The 19,214-nt window shown below is 34.7% G+C and overlaps 1 protein-coding gene across 5 annotated transcripts in view; it reads right to left on the reverse strand.

Annotated features, from left to right (window-relative positions):
* The window catches only part of LOC111061937 (dedicator of cytokinesis protein 9), a 109,642-nt gene that overhangs the window by 68,084 nt on the left and 22,344 nt on the right, over positions 1-19,214 (reverse strand). For 4 of the 5 annotated variants that reach the window (XM_039424055.1, XM_039424056.1, XM_039424057.1 and 1 more), the window contains exons 15-20: positions 16,489-16,724; positions 15,393-15,431; positions 14,068-14,155; positions 12,450-12,638; positions 11,260-11,445; positions 8,209-8,400 (exon numbers count right to left, since the gene is read on the reverse strand). In XM_039424055.1, coding sequence (XP_039279989.1) covers positions 8,209-8,400; positions 11,260-11,445; positions 12,450-12,638; positions 14,068-14,155; positions 15,393-15,431; positions 16,489-16,724 — 930 coding nt within the window. The remainder of the gene's footprint in view (positions 1-8,208; positions 8,401-11,259; positions 11,446-12,449; positions 12,639-14,067; positions 14,156-15,392; positions 15,432-16,488; positions 16,725-19,214) is intronic. The other variant, XM_039424058.1, reaches the window with a different exon arrangement.

Raw genomic sequence — 19,214 nt, forward strand, 5'->3', positions numbered from 1 at the left:
GTGTGTGTGTGTGTATGAGTGTATGTGCGTCTGTGTACACGATATCTCATCTCCCAATTAACGGAATGACTTGAAATTTGGAACTTAAGGTCCTTACACTATAAGGATCCGACACGAACAATTTCGATCAAATGTGATTCAAGATGGCGGCTAAAATGGCGAAAATGTTGTCAAAAACAGGGTTTTTCGCGATTTTCTCGAAAACGGCTCCAACGATTTTGATTAAAGTTATACCTAGAATAGTCATCGATAAGCTCTATCAACTGCCACAAGTCCCATATCTGTAAACATTTCAGGAGCTCCACCCCATCTATGCAAAGTTTGATTTTAGATTCTCAATTATCAGGCTTCAGATACAATTTAAACAAAAAAGAGTAGAAAAGATTAAGCATGAAAATCTCTGCAATTAATGTCCAGTAACATTTTCACCTAAGATTGAAAATAAGCTTGAAATTTGAGAAAATGTGATTATTCAATTACAAACTGTTGGCAACTGTTGATTCTATTAAATCATTCACTATGAAGAGATAACAGATCTCGTGTGTATCCAGCGTTATTGTCCTGTCACCAGCTGGCCCAGATCTTTGAATAGTAGACTCTCGAGATGCGCGGGAACACTAGCGTCAGGAGATCTTCATAACGGCAAGGGAAGTTATGTGAGTGCGCCACACCAGATTTTTTTTCTTGATTTAATACTACTTGAGATAGCCCTAGACATATTGAAAAGAGTATCAGATGTATTTTTGGACTTTTGAAAACCATACTGTGAGTTGGAGATGAGATTGTACTCGTTTAAATACTTAGTCAGTTGTATTTTTATACACTTTTCGATTATTTTAGATAATGTTGCCAACAAAGAAATAGGTCTGTAATTGGAGAATATGCCTTTGGGGCCTGATTTATAAATAGGTATTACTCTGGCTGTTTTGAGAGCGCAAGGAAAGTGTCCAACCAGAATGCTTATATTGACTATATGTAGGATAGGATGTATTGATATTTCAATATTGTTTTTAATCACTCTAGTAGGGATTCCATCACAACCTGGAGCTGATCGCCCTTTCAAACTCTTGACCACCTCCTCCAATTCCTGCCTCGAGACCGGTTGCAGCTGAAATTCAGAGTCTACAGCATGTTCATCATCTCTCACTACTGGTGCATCCTGGGTTATTATAGAATTTGCTAGGTTTGTCCCAACTGTGGCAAAATATTGGTTAAATTGGTTGGCAATTTCTTTAGTTTTTTGAAAGTCGATGACTTCACCAGGGCGGGAGAATGCACTAACGGGGAATGATTTACTATACGAGTGATTACTATAGGATTTACTAACGGGCGGATTCAATCTATACGACCTAGATTTCGTTTATAACCGACCAAAATTTTCTAGGGCTACCAGTCGTTTCTTCAACTTTATTTTTGTAATAGTTATACTTGGCTCGCTTGATTGCTGAATGTAGCATATTTCTTCTACATTGAGTAAACTCATTTCTAAGGAGATAGTTAAATGGTTGTCTATTGAGTTTTTTTCTGAGTTTATCACGATGTCGGATAGAATTTACCAGTCCAGCAGTTATCCATGGTTTGAGTTGAGTATTTCTAGATGAAACTTTTACTTCATGTGATTTTTCGGCAATTATGTTTATACCGATTCAATGAAAATATCTGTTGCTTTGTCAACGTTGTTTTGTTCAATGAGTCTATTCCAATTGTGACTAGAAAGTGTGTTCCTCACCTTTTTCCAGACGGTTTTAATAATGACTCTCTGTATTAGGCGGCTTATGAGTTTTTGTCGATAATATATCCAAGCAAATAGCATAGTGATCGGTAACCGAGGACTGCAGAATAACAGAAGATGCATTGAAGAAACGCGGAAGCTTGACAAAAAAGTGGTCAATACAAGTGCCGCTGGCCGGCCGTGTAATTTTGTCAATACAGGGCACAAATCCTGCGTCACTCAAAATATCGATATAACGCTCCTCAACAGAGCCAGGGGCAACATTCAACGTGTCACAATTGAAATCACCTGCCAGAATTCGGACGACTCCTGGCGATTGTTCATTTGAATTTGAATTTATTACTCTTTGCATGTACAACAATAAAGTTATTTGGCAATCGTCACATATTACAAAACGAAATTACACATTACAAAAACAAAATCACAACAAAAAGTCATTCATGTCATAAAAACACTTATCAGCCAGCCAGTCCTTCAATTTTTTCTTGAGCTGCACTCTATTGTCAATGTCCTTAAGATGGTGCGGCAGGGAGTTGATCATTTTTTGGCTCATGTGAATTGGATTTTTCTCGTAGAACGCTGTCCTATGTTGTTGTATTCGATAGGTGTTCCTTGAGCGCGTGTTATAATTGTGTAGGTCAGCACCTCTTGTCCACGTCGATGCATGCTTGAGACCAAATGCTACAGACTCCAGAATATACAGGCAAGGTAGTGTGAGCGTCCCTGTTGATCGGAATAATTCTCTACATGGAGTTCCAGGCGGTTTTTTGAGCATTATTCTAATCACTCTCTTCTGTGCTCTGAATACCCTGATAATTTCCGGTGACGTGCCCCAGAAAAGTAATCCGTAGGTAAGAAGAGGCTGAAAGTATCCATAGTATGCGGAGAAGACTATCTGCTGATGCATTGTTCTTGCTAGTGTAGCAATTGCGAATGTGGCCTTACTGAGTCGTTTAATCAATTCGTCGATGTGATCATTCCATCTCAAACCAGAATCCATTTTCAAACCCAGGAAGCTGCATACATTTGCTGGTTTGACCTGTTTCAAGTCCATATCGAAGTAGAAGGTGTCAGGAGCGTTGAAATGATTTATGGAGAAACTGAGATAGCATGTCTTTTCAATATTCACCTTGATTTTATTTGCTTCACACCAATTTCGAATGCTCTCTACCACCTTTTCTCCCCCACTCTGCATCTGCTGGATAGTATCACCTATGATGAGAAAGTTGGCATCATCGGCGAACAATACACTACTGGCTCCTGGTATATTACTAGGGAGATCGTTGATGAATAAGGAGAATAAAATAGGTGCAATTATTGTTCCCTGTGGTACTCCTCTCTTCAATTTACTGCAATTGGATCTGTATTTATAATTTTCCACATTCCGGTTTTTTGCTTCAATTTCGACCACCTGTGATCTGTCTGTTATGAACGATCTCAACCAATCCAATACAGATCCTCTGAATCCATAATGATAAATTTTTTCCATCAAGATATCGTGATCAAGACTATCAAAAGCTTTTTTCAGATCGATGAATAAGCCTAAAGCCTTCTTATTGTTATCCAGGGCGTCATAAATTTTGAACAGAAAATCATTAACAGCATCAGTAGTGGATTTTCCTGGCTGAAATCCAAATTGGCATGGTGAAACGATTCTATTTGAATCCAGGTGCCTGGATATTGTTATTTCTGCTAATTTTTCAAATAACTTGGAGAAGCAGCTTGTTATTTGTATAGGACGGAAGTTACAAACATCTTCTGTTGATCCCTTTTTATGAATAGGAATTACCCTTCCAAGTTTCAGTTGATGAGGGAAGGTACCTGAGCTGAATGATATGTTTATCAACCTTGTTATTGGAGCAATGATTGGGTTAAAGCATTCCTTCATTATTCTACTTGGTATATCATCCAATCCGCTTGTCATTTTGCTCTTCAATTGTTGCACGACATCAAGTACCTCGAGTTCCGTTAATACAGGGAATCGTTCCAATACATTTCCGACATGGCACACGTTTCCTAGCTGCTCTTTAAAAGAAGAAGTTGTGTTAAATTGGGTATCGGCAGCATTTATGAAGTACTCATTACATCTTTCGGTTATATCATGAATAGAGTTCAATCTTATTCCATTTACTGCTGTTGGGTACGACTTCTTCACAGTATTGACTTCCGTTTCCATTTTAATTATTCTCCATACTGATTTGGCTTTATTCTTGGACGAGGCTAGTATCGATTCAGCATGAGCTTGTTTCGAATCATTTATCATGTGACGGATCAGCTGAGACAGGTGATCGAGTCTATCTTTGAGTGCTGCATTGTTTGGAGATATTTTAGCGAAGAGTAGGAGGTCTCTTTTCTCATCACAAGCATGTTTCAGTAGAGGAGAAGCCCATTCAATTTTCTTATTGCTTGTCCTCTTTTTCTTATGAACGATTGGGAACGATTCATTGAAGGCTTCGCAGTACATATCCAAAAACTTATCAAACTTCCCATCTTGTGAGTTCTCAACATCGATTGCTATTGACCAATTTAAACTTTGTAGCTTTCTTAGGAATTTATGTTTTGCATAGTCTGAGAATATTCTTGTAGCGAATAGCCTATCACCATTATCATTTTCACCAGCCACAGTATATTTGATGATCTGAGCATAATGATCGGAAAGTCCCAGCTCAGTTACCTCCACATCCTCAGTCCATATCTCATGTGAAACAAAACAAATATCAATCAATGTCGATGACGTCCCAGTAACCCTTGTGCAATCCCTGACAATGCCTCTCAAACCGTAAGTCTCAAATAATGATTCTAGTGTCTTACTTCTTGTTGATTGCTTCATGAAGTCTACATTTAGGTCTCCCAGCACCATGTATTTATCGAATTTATTGGCTAGCATTGACAAAATTGCCTCCAGATCATCTATAGAAGTATTGAAGTGACTATTAGGTGGTCTATATATGCATACTATTGCATAATTGTTGTGTTGCATGAGTGCCACTTCCAGGTTTTCATTAGTCCGTCCGAGCTGTAGTCTGCTCGCCTCTATTCCATCTCTGGCGTAAATAGCCACTCCACCTCCCTCTCTATCAATTCTATTGAAAAATGAAATGAGGTTGAAATTGTGAATCTTAACTGTGTTCTCATTTTGGAGCCAGGTTTCTGTCAGGCACAAAAAGTCAACTTTGTTTTTTAATTGATTTTCCTCTATTTTTTCCAACTGTATAGCTAATTCGTCGGTCTTGTTTTTCAGGCTTCTAATGTTGAATGAATTAAGTTGAAGTAATTGTCATTTCTCTTGCTATTATCTAGAACAGTCACGTCAATCAAATTGTCAGAGTTTCTAGTTGTCCCATTTCTAAAAAATTGTTATTTCTCCTCTCAATTTCATATCCTATGACCGGAATTTCCCCTTCTTTGGTAGTTTGGTTACTGATGAGAGTAAGTTCTGAAGCAGGTTCATTGATGTGATGAAGTGTTGAATTTCTTATACTATTTTCTTCTACACAATGATTCAGAAAAGATCCTGAAAATTCTTGAGGTAGCTGTTCATTTATTTCATTTGTTAGCAAGTAAGTGTTGTTGATAATTTTACTTTTTTCATCGTCATTATTCATTGTTTTGTTAGTCTTCTTCATTCTAAGCACTGTGATGGTTTCAATCAATTTTTTTCCAATTTCTCTCCGCCCCGCCTTACTGAATTTCAATCCGTGTCTATTATGCCAGAATCTGGGCACTAACCACAACTCCACTAGTACAACTCTCTGCTTATATACTCTGCAAAAGGTGCGAATAGCATTATTGACTGTTTTTATTATTTTATTTTCTCTGCTGTTCTCTGGAATATCATATCTATATGGAATAGTAGTCAAGATTAGGTTTGTGTGATCGCACTGTACTACCAGCTTCATTATTGACTCAAGATATTCGGTTATTGATTCAGTGTTTGATTTCCAATTAAAATTATCTATTCCAGCACTGAAAATTAGATAGTCTACAGGGGTCAATCGGAGTATATCGTGCATATTATTTTTAATGATTGATCGCGTTGGCGCTCTAGAGTAAATATTGCCTGAAACTTTCATATTATAGAGACTTTCATGTAGTGTTTTTACTACTCCCTCACCTTGAGTATCGGAAATGAAAAGAATTCTGTCAAGTATCTTTTCCGAAAATTCATCAGACTTTCCATGTGTTATAACATTATCGATTCCGATCCGCTGATCATATAAACTTTGATCAGCTAGATCAGAGAATCTTTGTTTAAGAGTGTCGTATTCAGATTTTAAATTCATATATTTTTGTCTCAATTCATCTAGATTCTTCTCCATTTCATCAATTCGCCTGTAACTCTCATTGCAGTTCTCATTCAACAGTCCAATTGTACTTTCTCTTAACAAAATTGATCTCTCGTAATTATCAATGTCATTTGTACTTAAGTCTGATTGTGTCATAGCATTCGTTGAGCCAACAATCACCGGCCCCTCGTCACATACATGTACATCAGTGTTAGTGGCAATACTCCGTACTGTTTTTGAGTTAGAACTGTCCTCCTTCTCTTCAATGAGTAATGTGAGCCGTTGAATTTCCTCCACAAGTGCCGATTGATTATTAGTTAATTCGTCAATTCTCCGTACTAAATCATCCTTTGATTGTAATATTAAATCTTCAGTCTGAGTCTCAATGCTAAAACTAAGTGGCTTGCAAGATCTTCGTAGTAGTAAATGTGAGTCGAGTGAATTCCTATTGGTTACTCTTGAAGAAATCGGATCGATGTATTTGTTTATATTGGTCTGAGTGTTCAAAATATCAGTCGGTGTTTGATGTGGTACGTGATTCTTATGACATGCATTGTTAGTCTTGATTATATCAATCTCCTTTGATGTTGTGATGGAAGCCAGACATCCCGAAGTACAACATCGCCAGCATATGTCACCGTTCACTAAAGTATGGCTCCTTCTGAAGCAGCTTTTTTTATAAAATATCCAAATATTGTTCTTATTAGTGTCAATTCTGTAAGGGTAAATTTGTACTCGTTGGGTTCGCAACAAGGGGTTCAAAGTTCATTTAGCACGAAAAAGGTATTGAAACAGTCTTTCTCTACCACTGTATTGTAGGTTAGAAACATAAGTATTTACCAGAATGATTGCAGTTCCAAATATTACTCACGTTTTTTACACATTACTACAAGTCCATCACTAGCTTTCGTGGAAAAACTAACTTTTAATGATGAAGAACTACCGCGAACATTATTAAATTTAAAGAAAATCAGACGCAGCACTCAAGCAACTATTCAAGATTGGGGATCCCACTCAAATTGCAATATACGTTTAACGCGTTTACGAATGTAGTTAGAATGGGGCTGCGGTAGACAGCCAAGAATTTCGCATGACGTCCCCGCCCAGATAAAGGTGAGGGAGAGACAGGTGGCCAGACCGCCCAGTATATCTTATAATATCTTGATCAGCCTGCACAATTAATTAATTAATCAAGGAACAATACAAACAAACAATGTGGCAAGGCTTGCGTTATAATATTATCGAAAGCATGAAATCAAAATAATACCTAATTTCCTATTCTGAATTGATATTCGCAATTCTACAACTTATTTTTCTGGTATAAATCAGTAATTGAACTCATTTTTTATTTCCCCTCTGTACTTTAATGCAGCTTTCACATATCCCACTAGATTCCTCCAACTTTTACCATTTAAATACTCTATTACCTCTGTCCTTTCCAATATCCATTAATTAAACAATTTTTTTCTTATTTCTGCCAAAATTTTACATCTACCAACAAAATTAAATATATCCTCGTACTCATTACTATTACACATGGAGCATCTATAAGTGCCTTCCAGTCTTTCCGGCCTGAAGTTGAGAGGTAATAGGGCTCCTTTAGTTTTGAAGTGCCGTTTATTACTATCATTGATGTAATCTCTGATTAAAGTCTCATCTTTATTTAAAGCTGCGTACACTGAGTGGAATTGAGCCAAGTCAACTCTGCCTATCCATTCGCTCCTAAATCTTTCCCGTACCTTATCAATCAGGAGCTGACCTATCTCAACCCACCTATCAATTTGTTCCAATGAATCCGGCCAATCCACCTCATACTCCCGATACAACTCTAGTCAATGCTTATACCAGCCACATTCATTTCTTATAAAAATTTCCGAAATAATTCGTGGGAATCTTTCGACGGGCATAGCCAAAGTTTTCTATATATAATTAAAATGCTGGCATAAGGTAGGCAACCGGGCCTAAGTAAATAGATTAGAATTTCTATTCTCAAAATTAATCCTGCATTGATGTTATATGGTGAGATTCCCTTCAAACTGTCAACATAAGTTAAATCCGAAGCATTAATGTTATTATTTGTAAAAAATGCTGACAGATTGAAATTGATCTGACTATTGTCTTTGATTACATAGTAGCAAGTTTAAGAAGCAATAAAAAATTTCTGATTCACGAAAATATTGAACAACTCACTTTTATTCGGCCGGTAGAGAGAAGATGTTGCGCCATGCTTTTAACCATTATCTGAAAGAAGAATCCGGAGTGTGGCAGAAACTTGTTGACTAGAAGGAAATCTGTGTTGTCCGGTCGCAGCAAAGATGGCAGATGCTCACAGAGCTCCTCATGCACTGTTCTCGAGCCTTGTGCAGCACCCACAAATACAAACTGCAACAAAAGAAAAATATTGATTTTCCATAAAAGATTTATACTGTTGGATTACACTCGGAATTTAACACATTCTAACAAATCTGACCACATCGTGTTAATCAAGATTAACTTCAAGACATCACAGTAATTGTATTATTAATTTTAAATGTGTAGTATTCTCAAGTTTTGTTTTCTCTAATCGACTGAGGTTTTTGCATAATTCTTCTTTTTTCCCATGATCAAATTTGAAAGTATGTTATTTCGGGTGTCATTCAACTTTTTCCACGTTTTTTGTGTTTATTATCTAAAATTATAGAAACATTTCAAATAATATCAACTTATTGCCATTTAAAAGCCAAATAATATTAAGTTATTGTCATTTAAAAACCAAATAATATTAACTTACTAGCAGGTAACCCGTGCTTCACAAGGGTCTATTTTAAAACTTTTCAAACTGAAAACTTGACGTAATAAAATATTTGAAATTTGAAAATAGGCCTATAACCATCCTCGGTTAATGGAGAATCTTTATGCAAAATTTCAAATCAATCAGTCCAGTAGATAAGACGTGATGATGCGTCAAACATAATTTTCCTACATCATTTCCCGTACGTAAATGAGCCAGCTCTTTCCATTATTATAGTATAGATGATGGATAGATAGATGATTTATCAGTATCTTTGAATGAGGATAACTTTTGACCGGTTTGAGAAATCGGTGTGGAGTTCACCAATCATTTTCTCTTGTATTTCTGTATCGAAATCAAGTATTACGATACAACCTTCCAATTTAAAAAAATTAAGTTGAATTCAAAATCGCGGAACAATATTTTGATGCGACAGAGAATCAGTTATTTTTATTTGAATAGTATCCCCAATCATACCTACCATCTAATGTCCCTATTAAAAGAAATGTTCTGCTGTTTCTATACAACAACTGGAAGCATGACAAATTGAAAACTTGACGTAATGAAATCTTGAAGCACTGAAAATAGGCTTATAACCATCCTCGGTTAATTAAGAATCTATATGCAAAATTTCGAATTAATCAGTTGAGTAGTTCAGACGTGATGATGCGTCAAACATAATTTACTATTCCTTACGTGTATAAGCCAGTTCTTTCCTTCATTAGGCCTAGGCCAGTATTATAGATAAGTGAAGAAGATACAATACTTGAAAACCTCACAGAATCATAGTATACTGATTTTTTTCAATACATCAATAAATTTTAGTATCGATTAGATCTTCCTCAATTTGAATCAGGCAGCCTTTTGTTTCCCCAATTCCAAACAAAATAACTAAAATATTCGTTTCACTCCGAATTTGTGTCTGATAGTTTATAACTGAAGAATATAAATTATTACTTATTTTATTGAGATCTATTCAATGATACAGCATGAAGCCTATGTTAATTTCATTTTTACTGGTGGGAAAAATTTTACATTAAAAAAAATATTTGATAAAATCCAAGTTCAATTGAAATGAAAACAAATTCCTTCAAAAAATAATTTATAATAATGAGAAAAAAAATTGAAACTTCTTCGGGACTTGAACCGGGTATCTTTCGCTTTGAAGCCGAGCGCTCTACCATTACGCTATGACTGCTGTTGGAATAGATCGTCTTGTTACAACGTTATATCTTCCATCACATTATCCTTTACAATTACTTGAACAGTTTGTGTCATCCCGTAGCCTACCTACCTATCTTTTCAGTGATAGAATGAAAATAAATGTGGCATATTTCATTTAAAAAAAGATTCAATTCGTTTCTGTCTGATAATTCATAACGATATCCATTAATTTTTGCATCTATTTATGAAGTGATACAAATAAATTGCAGAAAATGCCGGCAATATTCAAATATGCTGTTAAATTTTGGACTGCGATTCAATTCGCCCGAAAAATAGCTCGAAAATGATTATTTATAGCCCTTTGTTCAAAATAATCCGACATGTATTATTTAAAATGTTTGTTCAAAAAGCTGTATGCTATATTATGTCTGGTGTGTATCGTCTCTTAGGTTGTTCCTATATCTTGTTGGGTATTGATGGAATGTTCCGCCTGTATTAAATTCATGTATATTTTTCTTAATGAAGCAGATTGTTTCGAAAATATATAGGCTTGGGAATGGGAGAATTTGAAGTTTTTTGAAAAGGGGGCGACAACTTGTTCGAATTGATTCTCCCATCATCACTCTCAATGCCCACTTCTGCATTCTGAACACCTCAACTACGCAGCTTGAATTTCCCCAAAAAATGATGCCGTAGGTCAGGTGTGAGTGAAACAGTGCGAAATAAACACTTCTAAGAGCCCTGGAGTCCAATATAGCTTTCAAATTTCTCAGTACGAAAATTGCTAGTTCAGTTTGTTTTTGAGGTATTCTTGGTGAGGTCTCCAAGAAAGGTCAGAGTCAATCACCACTCCAAGAACTTTTATATCGTTCACGGATTCTACATACGGTACCATACCTAACCTTCATCATACTTGAAATACATCTCTTATGTTAAGAAAAAGTTTTCAATATTTCACCGATTTAGGAATTTGTCAGCGGAACAATATTGTATGTTGGCTATATTATTGTATTGATTTCATTTAAAATCACAACTCTTAAATAATTTTATAACATAATAATTTAACTCAACGGCGGCAGTACCGTAGTGTTGTATAGTAGATGATTTTCAGTATTTAATAACGTATTTAAAGATGACAAAAACAGCTTTTCAAAAATTTAAAAGATTGAGAATCGATAAAAGGAGACTTGAATGCGAGCTCTAGTTGTGACTAGGTGAAAGAAGCTTACGCTGAAATAACTGCATGAGTATATCAAGTGGAAATTTGAAATTCCAAATTTTCATGAGTCAAGTGAATTTGTTTTTACCTTAACATAAGTTTGTAGTGCTTCAGCACAGCCGGCCTCATCGACCAGATGAACGACGTGAATGAGAAGTCGAATGACATTGACTCCGACATCAGGACTGGGCGAACACACTAGAAGGCCCAACAGTTGGTTCAGCAGTGTTGGTAGAAACGCTATTGCCGATCCCACCTGGATTGCATGAGCTGCCTGCAAATTGCAAAAAAAACCATACGCTTATTTTTCAATTATTGAAAAACTTTTTTTGATAAAGCTTTTTTTGATTTTGATGAATATTAATAATATAATTATAATTTACCTTATTCACTCTTATTTAGTATAACCGAATTATAAAAAATATTTAGTAAGTCCATGAAATCACCACATGTCTACTTGTCTGATGATAAAGCTGATAAAGCCGAACAAAACAAGTGAGTAAGATGGAATAATAAGAAATAATACGAGTATTTTCTTATTCAGTATTAATCTGAATTATTTATAGTTTTATCTACATTCATGTTGACAAGGTACATCTTCACTTATCTGAACTGAATATCGGGATGAACAATGTGCTAGCAGCATCCAAATTTTAACGATTCTTATCAATCATAGTGTATTCCATAACAACACACAGAAGGAACTCCAATCGAATTAGCTGAGACAGAACAAAGAAAAGAAAAATACAAAGAAAACCCTTATTAAAAGTAGAACATACTTGAGAATTTTCAATTTAACAATCAAATTTGAGATTTGTCTGTTTTTTGTAGTAATAATAATAATATCGAGTGACCTAGCTGGCTCAGGTCTGGTGTCAGAGTTTTCAGGTCGCAACTGATCAATTTCAGGGAATCTGACATGACCTAACGACTGCTTTTCACGCAGCCGGGACCGGACCGACGACTTAACGTGTCCATCCGAAACATGGGAGTGGCCCGAGATAAATATCTTGCCCGGGCCGGGATTTGAACCCGGGCCTCTGAATCATAAAGCCAGCATCTGATCCACTCGACTACGACCATTCCTATGTTTTTTTGTAGTAAATCAGTATTCGATAACCTAATTATTATTCATTCATAACCAATTATATATACGCGTACATACATAATCATAAATAACCTTTAGACTTCATTGTATTATGTGTGTATAGAATTGAAAAAATAGATAAATAGATTAAAGAGCTTTAGCATGTTGGAGATTTGCACTGAATAAAATACCTTGAGTATTTTGCAGGTTTCAGTTTCAGGGGGCAAAACCACTTGCAGTTTGGGTTCATGGAGACGCTCGGCATGGGCAAACAGGTTGTGAAGATGATGATCTTGAGTAAGAACCGTAGACAGTAGACGGAAGTTCACCGCAAAAATCGACTTCTGCCCATCAATCCAATTTATTTCTGGTCCTGCATACTGTAAAAAAGGAAAATTATCATAATATAAAATTAAATTCCTCAACAATGATATTTCACTACATGACAATGATAATAACAATGGCTGAATGCAAGAAATACTGCAATACTGTACAATGAGTGGAGAAAGTCACCAGTTTTACGTAAATTGCACCATCAGGGTGGCCACCCATTTTAAAATAAAATATTAATGAGTAATTCCCGGTTTTCCAGAGTAAAATTTCAAATTTTCCAGGTAGAGTATCCACGGTATTTGAGGAACAAGATATATTCGTAAAGAATTTATTAGGGAAATCTTCAGTTTGATCTTTCATGACGGATTGCGAATAGCATATTTAGACTTCCAAATATATTGATAATTTTTGACATGACAAAAATATCTATGTTTTTAGATATTTTTTTTAGGTTAGGTAGTTCATAAACATTGCCAACTATATTGCTAGCCATCAAGTTTTTTTTTATTTGAGTTTATTGTCACTGTACACTTTACTAAATTAATTGAAATTTATGAGTAATTGTAAAAATTCATGAGGAATTCACGGTATTTTTCCCGTTTAGCAAAATCATGAGGAATTCAAGGTTCACCCGGTTTTTCCGGTAGGTGGCCACCCTGCCCATGAAAATACATTTTCAAAGTGCAAGAATGCAAAAATACAGTATTAAATTCCGGTTACGGAAAGTGAGTAAATAAAATATTGAACCAGATTAAAATAAATAATAAATATTTTTCAAATGACATAATAAAAAGATTATATATATTTAAAAGAATAATGATTTATTGAAGCATATTTTAACTAAAAAAATAGGAGCTGACTCATGCACAACTGTATAGAATAGTGGCAGTCTGTGAATAATTTAGAAAGATAATAGTACAGTAATTCTGTCATGAGCCGCCTAAAATGAAGCTTTTCGATTTGATTTGAAACAAATTTTTCTAGTCACTAACGAATACATAGCTGATTATTCTTTGTTCAAGTTTACAAATGACACTGATGTAAATCACATTGGTAGATGAAATAAGGTAGGCCTAATCCTTGTGCTATTTTTCTCCCAAATTAAGTAATTTGATAATTAAATGTGAGAACTTTTAATTCTATTTAAAATCCTTTCTTCATATAGTTAATCTACAATAGTTATTTAATTAAGATGAAACAAAGCTGCTGACAATCAATGTGCATATGCAGAATAGGTATAGATACATTTTGGACTCAAAAGTGTGCGAATTAGGTTAATTAATCATTTAAGTTACGTAAGTAGCATAACCTTTAGACTGTGTATTCCAAATTAAGGTTTGAAGCAGTTTTGGGCAAATGCATGTTGTTTTACCTGGATTGTATTTGCATATGGATAAATGAATAATAGGACACAGGTGATAAATGAGTGAAGTTTATAATTAATAGGTTACAAATGATTGATTATAATATTATTACCCCTCTTCCAAGTCCAAGAGGCTGTACAGCAAGGTAACCTGGTGGTAAAGTAGCTGCCACTGGAATACTTTGATCCTCAACATTCAATCTGCAAAGATAACGCAAAATCAATATCAAACAAGTTTTTTAACAACGCATAAAATCTCTTGAGTTATTCGTCAACACAAACAACATATTCGATTTATAGCAACATAGCATTTCAATGAAGTGAAACATAATATTGAATATTCAGTTTTCAAACTTCGAAGAACTCTCGTTTTTCGATGGAATTGTAAGACAATACAAATCGGTTAGTGATGTAGAATATTCATAAAGCATAACAACATAAATTAAAACTAGTAGTTCTGTGAACAGTAGACCTCACGCAGTATTCTCATCCACAAGTACCTGATTGAAACTATAGACCTTATGGAGATACAGCAATTGACTGGCTTCTCCACACATCTGTGTAATCACTTGTCAGCTGATTTATGATGAATGATTCTATAGTCTGATTTTTACTCTAATATTGGCGTATGAAGGAGGCTCCTTTTTCCTTTTATATTATCCTTGAAATGCAACCTTGTAAATACATCGACGCGCAATTAAAAAAGGAACATACCTGTCAAATTTCATGAAAATCTATTACCGCGTTTCGCCATAAATGCGCAACATATAAACATTTAAACATTAAGAGAAATGCCAAACCGTCGACTTGAATCTTAGAATCCTCACTTCGCTCGGTCAATTAAAAAAAAACTCAAAAGTGATCCTCAATTTAACGGTATGATATAATAACTATTAATACAAGTCTTCCATTCAAATGTATTATACAGTAGTTACAGACTTATTCTTGAATGGAAAACTTATAACTGAAACATCCATTCAATAGACAACAGTACACACAACACGTTAAGCACTAGTGCTCAAAGATGAAATGATTACTGTGTATTTGAACACAATGTATAAGATGAAGGATTTACAAGTAAATTGCAGAACAACAAGAGATGAGTGATGTGTGGTATAATACACTTCATCGATTCAATTATATCTACGATATTAACAAGTCTTCTATTAAAATGTGCGATACAGTTATTAAAACGAGTCAAGAATAATAATTATGAGGGTTTTACTTGTACATTGCAGAACAAAAGATGGGTGATGATGGTGAAATGGACTCTATTTCAACACTTCAATTCAATTGTATGATACACCTATTAATACAAGTCTTTAATTAAAATGTGTGATACACTGATTAGAGAAGCTGGAGCAGTCAGTCAGTGTTTTCTGGGTTAGGTAAGCTACTAAGTGACTAGCAGTTGAATGGATGAGCCACCACAGCCTACCTCAATCCTTGCTTGCACAGTAGCGCTTCTGTTCGGGACCTGACAAGAAATGTCAAAACAATTATTAACAGACTTCAGTTGGCACATCAAAGGTGCTTTCCAATGAATTCTAGTGAAATAATAAAATTGGTTCTTATGAGTGTTCACACATTCAAAGACAAAAAACACATTTTAAGCACAGACAAACTAAATGTTTCTGTCGGAAATTATTTTGTTCTTAAAATACCTCTCAAAACAATTCTATTTCTTCCGACCGATCAAAATATACAGTTCACGGTTTAAATACTCTTTGTAAATAGTTTCAAAGTTTTTAAAAAATATAAATTTTTCTACCACCAGGACCAGGATTATATAGGTATAGGAGATCCTGCTAGAACAGACAGACTTCTTTCGTTCTTAGGTTACCTCTATGGCATAACAAAGTCAGTTGATTTGGCAGCAATCTTTTTCTCACTCCAAAACAATATTCGGAAAAATAAGTCTGAATAATTATTATAAAATAAAAATCCCAATTAAATGCTGAGAATGCAATTTGAACAAATGCAATTTCCAATTGATTTCATATGTAAAGTCAGTCTGGTTGTAATACCGTTAGAGGTTATTGTTGTTTTCCATCACAAAATGCTTACTATTAAATAACTTTTTTGTTATTAAATAAAACGACTAGCAGTAATTTTTTTTAATAAATGAATTTATTCACTTACTATGACAACGAGATCTTTCTGCAAGTCTTGGCAACCATCAAGATGGCGGACACGCCGAAAGATCTCGTTGTCACAGTAGATAAATAAATTCATTTATGACTGCTAGTCGTTCTATTTAATAACAAGAAGGTTATTTTACCATTTATTGTTAAGAAGAAGCAGAATTTTAAATTGATTTTGAATATATATATTATAATAGTTTAGCCCCAATCTCTTTTCGAGATTCTCAACATTTATTTCAAATTCAAATCTCGCTTTAGTTTATGTTATCTGCCATATGAGAACACTCTCATAACAATCAATGGTAATATTTTTCTGCTGATTGGGGAGGATCCACTGGAAAGCACAATACATGAGACGTCAATTAATAATGGATTTACTCCGACGCCCACCTTCCTTTGTTGAGCAGAGGCAGCCACGCGTAGCCAACTGTGGTTTCGGGCCCAGTGTCGCGTTTCTTGGATCCCTCGATCGATATGTGCGTGAACGTGAAGAGCAGATGGTGGTTGGCTGTCAGTTTGACCGGCAGGCGCATTTTGATCTCGTCGTACCAGGCAGGTGTGGTTGTGTGGTGCAGTACACAACACGTGGCGCTGCCCACCAGCTTGCCTCCTCTGCCATATATACACTGTGCACAATTAACAACTAAAATCAAAAGCAATCCTAAAGTGTAGTTAATTATTGGGCGACAACTCAATAAAGTACGAGTAAAATGATAAATATTACATTTTAATAATTTGAAATAAGTAAGTCGAAACTTTTCATACAAGCATATATCATTGTTTTGAATGATAATAATTTATTTAGAAACAGTCTTGAATATTTGATTAAAAACTTCTACACTTTTATTTGAAAGGAAGGTAGTTGAAGAATAGCTTAACAAAAGTAGTGCAATAATCTACAGAAAATCAAGTGAAAAACTTTAAACTTCAAGATGCTATGGCCGGTTATGTTATATTTTTGCTTGTGATTTTAATTTCATCAAAGTTCTACTTCATGTTAAAGTCTGGTTAACGAATCCATGAAACCCAAGTGTAAAAGTGCCATGAACGGAATAGTATTATATAGGATTTAAATACCTTGGTGAATGGGTGGCAGTAAATAACAATGAAAAAGAAAGTCTATAGTGCGGTCCACGTTATAATGACAGTATTTGATCAACTTCGGTTTTGCTATCCTTGTCTATTATCCGACAAAGCCGGTGGTACTATCCTTTTCTAGGTCCACAACAATGACAATTATGTTTTTGACGGTGTAGAAATATAATTAATTAATGCAGAGAATTGGCATCGCTATTCTTCTATCTTTATCCACTGCCATTATAACGTGGACCACACTATAGAGAGGAGAGCAACGAAAATGGGCATTGCATTCAGAAACACGAGGACCATTTATAATAAAAATGCATTGTCTTGGCACACAAAAATCAGACATCATCAAACTGCTATAAAGCCAGAAGCATTGTATGGGGCCAAAACACTTCGAATCGTGCAGAGGGCAGGTATTGATAGATTGACATGCTAGGAAAGGTAAATTATCAATGTATAGATCAAGAAAATATAAAATGTGAATGTGTGAAATTAAAAACGTTATTGATTTATGACAGGATATTTATTTATAAAATAATTAGAGATATTCTTATACAACAGACATCGTACAGAAAATCGAAAACATAATCCACAAAATGAGGAAAAGAAGACCTTCTTTTTTGGAAATATATCAAGAATGGATGATGGCCGACTTCTAAAATAAGTTCTTGACAATATAATGAAATTCAAAATTAGGCCAGCATGGTTTGTGCAGACTCTTAAGGATTGTGAGAAGGCTGGTATCACTGCAGAGAACATTCAAAATAGAGAAATCTTCCAAGTGCAGAGTGTGATCTTCGCGGAGGATTGATTGATTGATTGAGTACTTTATTTATGTAGATTACAATATATACTGGCTTATACACTTATATACAATAGCTTGCAATACAGCAAAATTATAGATGAATTTACATAATATAGACTAAGAAAATAATTATTGAACTGTATATGATATGAAAAAAGCAATCTGTAATAACTGTAGATAATTATATTGTTATGCATCTACATAAATTGGCGGAGCTTTGGACATATCAATGTCCATTCTTCGGAAAGAATATTAAAAATATCCTCCCCACTAACTCTCTACCAAAACGTTAATTTCATTAATTAAACTAAGGATTTATTTATTAATGGAAATATTGTGAAAGTTTTAATTTATATGAATATTTAAGAGAAAAAACAGAAAATTGATAAAGTAAAATAAAGGTAGATAAGATCAAATTATTGATTAATAAAATGAAGTAGGCTGAAAGTAGATCAGGGTAATCAACTTTCAGTAATATACAGCAGTATGCAGTGGATAATTAAAATAACATGAGTTTATATATCAGAAACATTAGAGACAAATTTGAAATCATCTTTAAAATAGTTCGGATTACCGTATTTCAAGATATCTCTAACTAGCTTGACTATTCGAAAAAGCCTTTGATCGGGAAGCTTTAATTTTGAACTAGCAATGTGGGCTGGGGTGATATGATCATGGCGTTGGAGAGAGTAGACGAAACTTAGACAGTAATTTTGGCAACGCTGTAGTTTATCATTCAGAGTGACTTGCATATCGTTAAGAACAGAATTACAATACATTAAATGCGGGAAGATGAGAGATTGAACCAATAATAATTTAATGTTTCTAGGGAGGATATCGTGCATTTTCTTCAATGCATTCATGGCTGAGAATACCTTTTTACAAGTTTTGTTCACTTGTTCTGACCAGTCAAGAGTATTATTCATAATAATGCCTAAATTTTTAACTGAGCTACAGTAAGGAATTTCATTACCGTCTACACTAATTTTGTGAATCGATTCAAGGTCAATATTGTTTATAAGACGAGAATATCCAATTATAATGGGTTGTGTTTTGATGGGATTAAGCTTAAGGCCATTTTTCTTTGTCCATTCCACTATCGAATTGATATCCTGATTCATTATTCCAACTGTTTCATTAATTTTTGTTATGGGACAGCTTAAATAGATTTGAAGGTCGTCTGCATAAGTATGGAAACTGGAGAATTTGATAATGGAAGAAAGGT

The sequence above is a fragment of the Nilaparvata lugens genome, chromosome 3 (assembly GCF_014356525.2).
Source record: "Nilaparvata lugens isolate BPH chromosome 3, ASM1435652v1, whole genome shotgun sequence".
NCBI lineage: Eukaryota > Metazoa > Arthropoda > Insecta > Hemiptera > Delphacidae > Nilaparvata > Nilaparvata lugens.